This window comes from Pithys albifrons, chromosome 7, assembly GCF_047495875.1.
Source record: "Pithys albifrons albifrons isolate INPA30051 chromosome 7, PitAlb_v1, whole genome shotgun sequence".
NCBI classification, from domain to species: domain Eukaryota; kingdom Metazoa; phylum Chordata; class Aves; order Passeriformes; family Thamnophilidae; genus Pithys; species Pithys albifrons.
Genome location: NC_092464.1, coordinates 43,081,128 through 43,092,910, shown reverse-complemented (window position 1 = coordinate 43,092,910; position 11,783 = coordinate 43,081,128). Strand labels below are relative to the sequence as shown.

At 43.9% G+C, this 11,783-nt stretch overlaps 1 protein-coding gene across 1 annotated transcript; it reads right to left on the bottom strand.

The window, feature by feature from the left end:
• Positions 1–231: 231 nt before the first annotated feature.
• On the bottom strand, positions 232–10,771 carry GGCT (gamma-glutamylcyclotransferase). Its single transcript, XM_071561188.1, has 4 exons — positions 10,598–10,771; positions 6,904–7,049; positions 3,596–3,731; positions 232–1,685 (listed from the first exon to the last, which is right to left on the bottom strand). Exons 1-4 carry the CDS (start codon positions 10,736–10,738, stop codon positions 1,536–1,538), a joined length of 573 nt encoding a protein of 190 aa, XP_071417289.1. The 5' UTR covers positions 10,739–10,771; the 3' UTR covers positions 232–1,535.
• Positions 10,772–11,783: the final 1,012 nt, after the last annotated feature.

The following is an 11,783-nucleotide window of genomic DNA, read 5'->3' as shown; positions in this document are numbered from 1 at the left end:
TTGCATCTCCGCATCACCAGCTTTCACTTACAAACGCTACACAGGCTCTGCGGGGAGGTCGTGGACTCTCCCTCTCTGGAGACATTCAAAACCTACCTGGATGTGCGGCACCTGCTCAAGGTGACGCTGCCTTGGCAGGGGGGTTGGACCTGGATGTTCTCCAGAGGTCCCTTCCATCCCTAACAATTCTGCTATATTCTTGAAGCATGCATTGAACAGGCAGGGGAGGGGTTTGGTAATCGCAGTTTTGTTTACTCAGTTTCACAGTAGAAAGTGCTGATACAGAAAGTAGCATGTTTTACAGCACTCACCATGCCCAACTCTGGAAACAGGTATATGACATCTGGACAGCATCTACACATACCTAGCAGAAGTTTACAGAAAGTATTTTATACAGAGAAGATACTGTCAGTCTGTTGCTATATCATTAGTTTGTCTAAGCAGTCACACAGTGACAATTGCACCCCTCCATCCATCAAGAGAAAAAATACACCAGAGAGAAGATAGGTCAAAATTCACTGATTGGACATCTTCCAGATTGTCAATTTCTTCTTGTCCCCCACAGACTACAGGGGTTGCCATGAAAATAAGTGCTCTGTATTTTACAAAAGCTTTTCAGTTTTGCACAAGACTGTCAAAGCTGTTGGGGGACAAAAAAAGGGACCAAATCTGTTCATTTGGAGTTTAACAAACAGAACCATGAAACAAATGTGCTAGGACTCACAGGAAATTTTCTGATTATCTCATGTGGCCAAGGCCTAGACAGGCAAACAAGCCATACAAAAAAGTAATTAAAAAAACCTTGGAAATAACAAAGTAAAATGAATTCTTTATAAATCTACTGGTTTTAGGTAGCCAGTTCACCTATGATGATTACTAGACACAGAAAGGAGGCCATGATGTTTTGACTGAGATTCTTTGCTGAATCTTGTCTTCAGGCCTGAGCTGGCCTTGTGGACTAACACTTAAAAAACACAGAAGGAGTTAAAAAAAAAACTTTTTTTTCTTTGTTAACTATATAAACAAGAACTCCATAGCATCAGATAGGTTGGGCTTTAAGCCATTAAGTGAAGCAGCAGAAAAAAAGGTTTAGTCTTAGAGTTTTGAGTCTACTTTGCATCTAACAAATCTTTGAAATTCTTGATATTCATGTATACAACATATAAAAACAAAGGGCCCGATCCTGCAGCCCTTATTCCTCAGAAAGTAACAGGTGCCAAAACTCATCAAGACAGCTTTTTTCATTTAAAAAGGTCAGTAAACAGGACATGAATCATAAACTTGTGTGCAGGACTGCATGACAATTACAGAAAGATAATTTCTAAATATGCAAAAACTTCAGCATGTACTCAAGCTATACATACAAAGAGAAGTTACCAATGTCAGTGTGTCTTCAGACTGCAAATTATGTGTAATGGTTTACTGTAGACACACAGCAAGATCATCTTTTCTTGATAAATAAAGAAGCTGCTGATCAGCACAGTGAGGAGAGGTATCTAAATCAAGGTGAATGGCCAAGCAAATGCAGAGGTATTCTATGCAGAATTTATTTTCTCTGCTTTAATAGCAGCTTCAATCTCTTCCATGATTGGCACTGGTCCTGCATAGTTATTAGTTTCAATAGCTTCTAATTTCTCCAGATAATCAGTTGGCAAGTCATTCTGTTTTGCACCCATGCAGATAACCTGTAATCAAAAGGGGAAAAAAAGCCTTCAGTAACTGTTAGAAAGGACAGACTGCCCCAAACATTTACTTATATGGGAAAAACCATACAAGGTAACAAAAGAATTAATCCCAAATAAGGCTATTTGTACCAAATGATAGCCAAAGGCTTCTAGGAAACCACTGAATACCTGAATAGTGTGAGCAAAATTACTCTGAAAAGGCTTGCACTACCCCTAAGATTCTGAAGTATTACTAACATGCACAAGACTCTAGAATAAGGCTGTTACAAGTTATTCCATTCTTTCATCCAGCAAGGATGAAAACCACTTTTTAAGTGTTTAGCCACCCTTAGTAACACACCTGAGTGAGAAGCAGCATGTATCAATGAAGTTACTTTTAAAACTAAGCTGTTCAAATCCAAAGCACAGCAGCAAGTACCTAGACAGGGTATAGGAGTAACAGAAGCAGACAGTGAAAAAGCACAGATTTCTTAGTTTGTTACTGCAGCTTTCCTTCCACATACCAAATAAACAAATATTGGTGCAGAAGAAAAGATGTGACACTGAGAGGAAAAGAAATTGTAGGAACCACACCTTGAAGGAGACAGTAAGCTCGCATACAGAAATGAATATTCTAAATACTCTTTCATGCATTTAACAGCATGAATTTAAAGGATGAGGTGTCTAGAAAGAATGAATTTTGCCACAAAAATCACACAAGTGTAGATGGATGTAGTTCTATCACTCTGCGCCAATGCAGTCACCTGTGTGAATATCTAGCTCTCTTGCCTGATTAACTTAAATAAACGCTAGGGTGGGGGCCAGGAGGGACAGCAGTAAGAATAGAACTAACAACTGATCCTGAAAACAGCAAGAGAGAATGTTTAGCCACATAAAGTTGCCAGTAGTGAAGGTCTGCTCTTACAGAGTACCATCGAGAGCTGACACACAGCAGCAGACTATGTATTAACCCCTGAAAAGCCCTAAAGATCTGTCTTGCCAAAAGGTGGGTGGGCAGGGACAGGTCTGTGGAATAGCAGAGCCTGCTCCCTAAGCAGCTTTCTCTTCAGCAGTCCCAAAGCAGCTTGCCTTAGCTATGCTCCTGGAAGCTGATTCATAAGAGCAAGTTCCTCAGTTCAGAGAGGGCAGCACACTTGGGATTTAACAGGCTCAAGCCCAGTTTCTTTGCTTTAGGTAGAAAAAGCCAACACGCTACAGTGATGTGTGCCTGCAGTTGCTGGTAGCTGCACCACAGACATGCAGTCATGCCACCCGAGGCAGGGCCTGCATCACCTCTCACAAGCTAAGCAGGTCAGGCCTGCTGCGTGACTGGATCATGTGCCTCTACAGAGTCAGTGTGTTGCAGAACAGTGTTGAAACACTTCTGCCTCACCAGCCATCAAGTGGGAACCCTGCAGTGCTCTGCAATGGTGCTGGAGTCCTGTGATATACTGATGATGCATCCGCTAAAAGGCACCAGGTGGACTCCTGTATTAAATGATAGCAACTACTTCACAAGACAATAAGGATAATCTATGTCCGTGAAACTAAAAGCCAGGTGCTGCATTTTCCCCACAGAAGCTTCCCTCTGTCCTTTTAGTGGAGTACATTAATTTTTCAAACAGAGAATTGCTGCATATATGTAAACAACATCCTTCACAAATCTTGTGTCAGTCATAACTAATTCATGAGGTAAATAGAGATTTCATGTAAGGCACAGCTAAGCCAAAAAAACCACCTGATTTAGTAGGCTTTTAAGAGCTAGCAATCTTCTGTGAGCACCATTACAGGAGTACATTGCACAAGAATTGTTGTATCTTTGCAGCAATTTAGTCACACCTTCCATCCACTGTAATTAAAGTACTTACTAAACAGGACAGAAGTACTGCATTATAAATTTCTGTCCAAAATTACAGTGATGCAACACCTACCTTTTTATACTGCGGAGAAGGAGGACCACAGACATAGTCCTTCATCTGGTAGCTTCGACAGGTCAGTACCTTTCCTGCTTCAGTGTGGACATTGACTTCTATTGGGACGTAAATGCCATCTTCAACTCCCTCTTGCCTGTAAAGGATATATATTCCTTTCATGCCAAGTAACTGATGCATCTTTCAAACAAAGTGCGCAATTAAACACATAGATTTATTATAATAGAATTTAAGGTACAACTTTGGTCTGTGCTATTAACCAACTTAAAGAAACGCAAATAAAGGAAAAGATATTTCATTGTATTTTGTGCAATCTCATTTCATAGCCACAAATATGCATGCAGCAGCATTCAATTTTATAATTTCAACTCTGTAAGAAAAATGACCAGTGGTTCACTGGCAAAATTAGAGAATACTTGTAGATTAACTGTTGTGGAAGACTGGTAGTCTGAAAGAGAAACACAACCAAGAATTAACAAGCCAAGCACGTATCATTCATTACCTGCCACTCAGATAAAGAAACAATTGCAAACTTATCATGTCCATTGTGTTACAGTTTAATATGGGCAAACTTGCACAACTCTTGCAATGCACTTTACAATGAATAATCCAATGTACGTGTCTTGTGCAAATTAAAGGGAACAGCAAAAATGAGCTAGGTCAGGGCAAAAACCATTTTGTTGAGTTTTTAATTAGCAAAAGCAGGCTGTCTTAGGAAAACAAAAACAAACTCAAAACAAAGGCTACTTATTGTCCTTAACTACTGGCATTTAGCCACCAATAAAAATCTAAGGAAACAGCAAGAAGTAAATGAGAAGCTTAAGCAATACAAAACAGACTTTATAGCACAATTAACTTTAGATGTACTTTAAATATGATTTACAACACGGTTCTTAACCCTGCTTGTCACTTGTTTGACAATTCATATTTTTTTCAAAGACTTACTACCATTTCAAGTAAGTTAACATAAATAATATGGGTCACATTTGCTGAGTAACTAGGTTAAGTGAAAGTAGAGACTGAAAGCTAACTGCAGATTCAAGGCCAGCAGACTACAGAATAAGTCACATGGTTGTGCGAGAGCAAGAAAACTGTTAAGTAACATCCATTGCTAGGATCTGTGAGGAGAAAAGGTCATGATTTAATCTGTAACTTATAGATTTGGGAAGTACAGAGGACAAAAAAATCCCCCCAAAAACACAGAAGTGATAGTGAGACACCACCAAAAATGTGTTTGAAGCCAAAGAGTTCAGCCAAGACACCATATAAGCAAAAGGTTCCTCTCCCATATTTGTTTTCTTTATATTACATTATTTTACTAGTATTTCAGTTAGTTATATGCAGCATTAATTACATATTCCCTCCTCTGCCTCTGAATAACAAAGTACAGACTTCTTTACAGAGACTGGGGGGAAAAAAGTGGGGAGGCAACAAGAGTAGGGTTTTTTCCTTGATACATGGAAATTCCAGGAAATAACGTGGTTGACGCCCTACAAACACATCTGCTGGCACATAGCCAAAGAACCCCAAGACCTTCAGCAGGAACACATGCAAGCTCATTTGAGTTGTGCTAGGAGCAATCCTTAAAACACTTTGGACTAGGATTGTTAAAGCCAAGAGCACATCCCATTTCTTTCCATTTCCAGTTCATTTCCATGGCATCAACGAGGTAGCTGGGGAAAAAGTGATCTTTACTACTAGTGTCCATTCTGCAGTTGCTGGGATGTTACAGCACTCAAATCTTTAGCATCTTAGCAAGCATTGAAATTTATCCACTGCCAAACAAATGCCAGGGATTTACAGTTCTACAGTATGCCAACTGTAAGCAGTTGTAAAGCCTTCTGGAAGTCAAAATACAAAATATTGCCCCACATGGTGGGAAACATGCTGCTATTATCAAAAGCAGATGCTGTCAGAAACAATCATCATACTTGTGAAGTTTATGCTTTAGGAAAGCATGGTAAATCAAGAGATTTCAATAAAGGTCAGCACAAAAGGAGTCAGGACATTAAGTGCCAGTGTAAGCAACAACAGGGGAACTCAGGAGATCATAAACCGGGGACATGTGAAGCTCTCCCCAGCCACAAGCATACCAACCAGACACCCTCCTGCTCTGCTTGGGACTAACACTCCCAGCCAAGACAAGAGCGTTGAGACTGCCCGTTCCCATAACGTGTTAACAGACTTTTGGCAACAATTTGTGTATTTCAGGTTCTCTGTAGGCAATGAAAAACCACATTGGAACCAAGTGTCATGGCCAGGGCTCTAAGGACATGCCTATACAGCACAGTGCAGCCATAACCAAAACTGCAACAGTACCAGAGGCAGAACAGTGTTAAGGGAGTGCTTTCGCTGAGTTTACTATGCTCTGCTTCCTCACTAGCCCAGATTTCTACTGGAATTAATGGACAGTGATGAACTGCTCTGAGCAGTCCTTGTGTACCAGAAGCACCATGCTGTGCAGGCACTTCCCAAAAGCTGCAACAAGCACATGGCACTAGACAAAATTTCGGAGACTGCATTCTAAGTCCTGCCTGAGACCCTGAAAGAAGTCATACTACTCCTTGCTTTTTTTACCCATGTAGTCCTCCAGACGTCAGCTTGGAAACAACTTGCTCAGTTGCTGGGTGCCTTAAACTTCTCTTAATTACCAAGCACAGGCAGAACATTCTCCACTATACATTGTGAAGCTCAGATAGGCTCTCCCATTCAAAGGGGGAAACAATAACAGCCCAGCTCCCTGCTTGGATCTCCTCAAGCTCATGCAAGTTTGAATCCTTAGAAGAGAAGACATGTTAAACAACCTCCTCTAAAGGCCCCTTTGACTGTATTAAAAATCTCCTCTTCTGCACAGTCTTGTCCTCATCCCTTCCTTTTCTGCCACAGCTGGAGTCTACAGATGTATATAGACAGAAATTGATGTCAGTCTCAAGGAAGGAAATTCTCCCTAAAACAATGGGAAAAATGCTGTAGGATAAATACAGCATTTAAAGTCACTTAAGGGACACAAAATTGTGAAGACAGGTGCTTAAAAAAAAAGGCTTGATTAATATATTAGCTTCAAGTCAAGGTCCACAGCTGCTCATTAAAATACCCCTCCACAGCTTTAGCTTGAAAACAATGCCATTTTAATCACAAAAGTGTTAGAAGTCAAGGCACATACTGTAAGTGAAATTCACATATTAAAACCAAAAGCATCTTTTTGATTCCAACACCAAAGCTTCCACACAGCTCTTTACCAAAATTGAACTACTACTTTTCAATCACTCTCTAAAGAAGTAGAAGACAGCAAAAGTTAAGTCACCTACTTATCCAGCGAACTTAGATTGCTTGTGTGCATTTTCCACACTATTCCCCATACTTCGTCACCAGGGCTCTGAACAATGGTAGCTGTACCTCCATGCCAGACAGAACTTGTCCTGCCTTGATGATGGCCAAACTCGAGCTTAAAATCCTGCAAATGAAACCAATGCAGAGAATCAATACCCACTTAAGATAAGGGCTGTTGGCTAATCTTGACATGAAAGGGGCAGCTAAAAGACAGTCTACAAGTAGTCAGTTGGAACTACAGAACGAAGAATGGACAAGTGGGACATGATCCAGCTCCCATCTCATGAGGGGCTGAAGTAGCTTTTCCCACCTCCCCATGAGAAACAGCACTGGGACAAGGGGAAGAGAGGCACAGCAAGAAAGCACTGCTGGTAAAAGTCTTGTCTGCAGAGATCTGGATCAACACCTAAACCTCTTAGTCCTCTGGCCTGAAGAGCAAACAATTTCTAGCAGTAAGAAGAATGTGGAGGCAGCCCTTTCTCAAGAGTAGAACACATACCTAATTCTGCAGTACACACAGCAGTGATGAAGAAAGTCAACTTCCTATTGGACAATCTGAAGAGCCCTTGGCTGTATGTCCCATGAAGGAGGGAACTGTCTACTGCCTTCTCGTTCACATCAAAAGATGTGCCTTACCTGGTACCCATTTCTTTGAAGCTTTGGTGCTCTTCTAAGGCTTAAATGCTACACTATGCAGGATCTAGGAAAACAGTAAGGGTAAAGAAGTCTACAAGATGGTGAGCTTTGCATCTTGTCCTCATGCACTAATAAAACTACCCAATTATAAAATATATCCTTTGTATTTTACAGTGTTTCAGAACATTCTTGGCTATTTTTAAGTCAAGGCATATGCTTCCTTGAACGAGCCTATTCAGGTGTTTGCAAATTGACACATCCTTTTAAAAATCAAGTATCACTTTTTTCTTACAAGCAGTATCAAATATATGCAAAAGAGAATAATGGATTCTGGCATTTTATCAGCATAATTTCCCATCTGACTCCATACAATCAGTTTCCTTTCCTACTTAGTCAATTCGTGGGTCGTCTCCTGGCAGTAGAGAAGGGAAAAAAACCCAACCCAAACCCCAACAAGCTTTAAGGAAGACTACCTACTTAAACACAATAACAAAATCTGTGAAAGGCAAAAAGGATTAAAAACAACAACAATAAACCCCAAACCTATACAACCCCACAGCTTTGCTTATTTCTCATAATCACCCTTCTCTGAGCTATGAAATAACTTTGATTTGAAACATACACGTGCATACCAATATTCCCTTTGAGACACATCACCTTCTAGTAACATGTTCTAATAGATATAGGAAAAAGGTTGCAAAAAATTGAGCAGTTGGAGGCTTATACACAGAACAGCACTGATCAGACCACCAGGCAATTTTTGTGTGAGTAAGGGAAAATCAACAGCCTGGTAAAGCCACACTATTCATTCCATCAAGAGAATCATCTTCCTTCCCCATAAAATGTCCCCTATTAAATTAATTTCACTAGGAAAAAAGTTTACTTAGATGCACTAAGTTATTTGCACACAAGTAAACATTCCAATCACATCACAAAGTGAACAAGTATAGATGTGGACAAGTTCTTGCAGGGCAGCCCCAGGGAAATACTCATATAGAGTTAAGTACTCTCATAGCAGCCTAGGTTGTTGTTGTTGGGGGGGGTTGGTTTGGTTGGAGGGTTTTTTTGTTTGTTTTTGTTTGTTTGTTTTTAAACACAATGTGGGCAACAGCAGCAGGCACTACTGAGAAGAGGGAAAAAAAATACACTAGATACTTTTCTTGGGTCAAGAGATTGGTCTTTGTTCTAAGTATCCATGTAACACACTTTCTGTGCTTGTTACACATCCCATTTCTTAACAGCTTTTGGTTGAAGATTAACAAAGCTGTAAAAATTAAAACGAGAGGGAAGTGAATCTAATACCTTAGCGTAGCATCCAAAGTACTCTGGTTACAGGCTGATTTTCCTTTTTTTAAAAGCCCACAAGGCACTACCATAGAGCAATTAATAGGAATTAGCTGCAACCTTTGTGCAGCTTCTTTCACTTCTAAGCATCGGTGATTTTCTAGCTGGAAGCAAGGGAGCGAAGCCACCCGGTGTTGGCAGGGAACACAGCAACTGGTCAAAGGCTGTCTAGAGAAACTAGGGCACGACTGTCTGCTATGCAACAGCCAGACTGCAGTGTGACAAGAGGTGCTTACTAGGTAACCTGGGAATCGACCTGAAAGCCAGGAGAGCTGAAGCCTTCAAAGATAAGCACACAATACTGCTGAGTTCCTCCTTACTTCCAAGGTCTGATCCTGCGAGGTGCTGGGCTGCTGGCACGTTCAGCTCAGGGGCATCTCCAAGTGCCACAAGCTTTACAGGTGCAGGCCTCATTAGCCAGGTTGACAGACCCAAGAGATGTCAAGTATCTGACTATAGGGAGTTTATTAATGACAAGTTTTTGGAACTTGTTCGAACATAAATAATTTCTGGCCAGTTACCCCAAGAGAACCTTTAAGTCATCCTTAACTGGTATCTGCTCCTCCAAGGATCCTTCGAGTTGTACAGGTCCATACATCAATAGCTTAATGACCACGAGCTTGTGTTTCCAAGCCTACACTAAAGCCAAGTGATACACTCACATGCAATAACTCAGACTGAGGAGAACTGCCCCATGGGGTATATGAAGGTGTCAGCCACAGATGTGCATTGCTGGGTGAAATCTCACATTTGCTCAACATGCCTCACAGGGAGGGCTCCTCACATGTACCCAGCGTGGCCAAGGTGAAGGAAGGATTTTGTTTTTTTAACAAAACATCACTTTTTAAAACTGGCGGAAGCTCTCCCCATAACCCCAGATGACCATCTAGAATCATAAAATAGTTTGGGTTGGAAGGGACCTTAAAAACCACCCAGCCAGGTAGGGGGACACCTCCCACTAGATCGGGTTGCTCAGAGCCCCTTCCAATCTGGCCTTGAACACTGCCAGGGATGGGGCACCCACTGCCCACCCATCTGGGCAGCCTGTGCCAATGCCTCACCACCCTCACAGCAAAGAGCTTTATGTTTCCAGGTCCACAGTGCTTTGCTGTGTGGAGGGTCGTGGCTGGCAGCCCTGGAGGTTAACCCCGGTCAGACCTCCCTGCCACAGTGGGGCTCCCACAAACACCCCTTCGGCTGCGGCAGCCCTGGCAGCGGCCCCGTGTGTGTCATTGCCCAGGGCACAGACCCACCAGGGCTGCAAGGGACCTCTGCAGAACATCCAGGCCAGCCCCCTGCCAAGCCAGGTCACCTTGAGCAGGTGACACAGGAACGAGTCCAGGTGGCCTTTGCATGTTTCCAGAGAGGGAGAATCCACAACCTCCCTGGGCAGCTGTTCCAGTGCCTACTGCGCCCCTCAAAGGAAAGAAGCTTTTCCTCATATCGAGGTGGAACTTCTTGTGTTTTAGCTTCAGGCCATTGCTGCCCATCCTGTCGCTGGGTACCACCGAAAAGAGCCTGGCATCACTCTCCGGACGAGTACCCCAGCACTCCCGGGAGGGGCCGGCCGGCCGCAGCCCCGCCCCGCACAGCTCCAGCGGGCACCTTGGGGACACGCGGGCTCCCTTGGAGCACTCGGGCATCCTGGGGACACGCGGGCTCCCCGGGCCCCGCTGCCCGCCCCGCACGCACCTGCAGGCGCGCCAGGGCGCAGAGCTTGGCCGAGGGGTTGCGCAGCAGCAGCCGCTCCCGCAGCAGGTTGCTGCCGTACGCGTAGTACAGGAACCAGCAGTGCCGGTGCCCCGGCTCCTCCTCGCCGCCGCCCGGCTCCATCGGCCCGGCCCGGCCCAGCCCCGCCGCCGCTTTAACACCGCCCTCCCGCCCCGCCTCCCCCGCCGCTTCCGCCGCCGCAGGAGCGGCCGGGAACGCCTCTGGAACGCGTCATGCGGGAGCCTGGCGGGGCAGGGCCATGGGCAGCGAGCGTCCGCCCCCTCCACCGGGCGGGAGCGTTCCCCCCCTTCCATCCAGCCGGGAGCGTCCGTCCCCTGTGTCCAGACGGGAGCCGCGCAGAACTGTGCCATGGTGCCCCCGCGCAGCAGCCGCTGAGGATGCTGCGAGGCAGAGACGTACAAACACAGCCATGAGCTCAGGGACTCCGTCTCCGCTTTTGTCAGTCATCTGACTTGGCTCGTAACACTGAAGACTCGATTTGAATTGCATGGAGAAGCACACAAGCCTGGGGAGAAAACTTTCACCTTGTTCAGAACCCAAATGCTTTTGGAATGAAAAATCATCACTATTGCTGTTGAAAGTCAGTGTTGAAAACAAATGACAATTTTTTGTTTTGTGCAGAATGTCAAAAGTTTCAATAATATAAAAAGTGTTATGAAAGGTTGGTTTGGGGTTTTTTTTTAGAAGATCATTTTGAGATTAAAGAGTAACAATTGCTACAGGCTTCATTACCATTCCTATGTAAGATTTTCCTGTTTAGAAGGAAATGTCCACCTCAGCTTACAAGGGACAGCTTGTAGCAAGCCCAAACAGGTAGCGCAGGATGCACACACCTGGAAAACCTGCTTGTTCAAAGACATCAGCTGTTTCCAGAGGGGCATGCTCCGTGGAGTGGAACATGCCATCCATGAGCAGGGCCTGCATCCCCTGGTACCAAAATGTGCATCCTGGCTGTCTGTGAAATAAACTTAAACAGTGCTGATTTGTAAATGCATTCTGTGAGGAGCAAAGTAGTGCAGCTTTTCCCATCTGGGAGTGCTCAGAGCAGAGTAAGCTGGGGACATGCAAGAGTAAAAGGAGAAGATGCAGGTGTGTGCGCAGGCAGAACTGGAGGCACATGCATAGGGGCACTTCCCTGACATAAGCA

Excerpts from the sequence above, each read along its gene's own strand:
- GGCT (XM_071561188.1), bottom strand. The coding sequence starts at position 10,738 with ATGGAGCCGGGCGGCGGCGAGGAGGAGCCGGGGCACCGGCACTGCTGG. Across the intron at positions 3,732-6,903 it reads AATCTAAGTTCGCTGGATAA|GCAAGAGGGAGTTGAAGATG; the intron begins GTAGGTGACTTA and ends TATCCTTTACAG. Across the intron at positions 1,686-3,595 it reads CTTCTCCGCAGTATAAAAAG|GTTATCTGCATGGGTGCAAA; the intron begins GTAGGTGTTGCA and ends TTTTGATTACAG.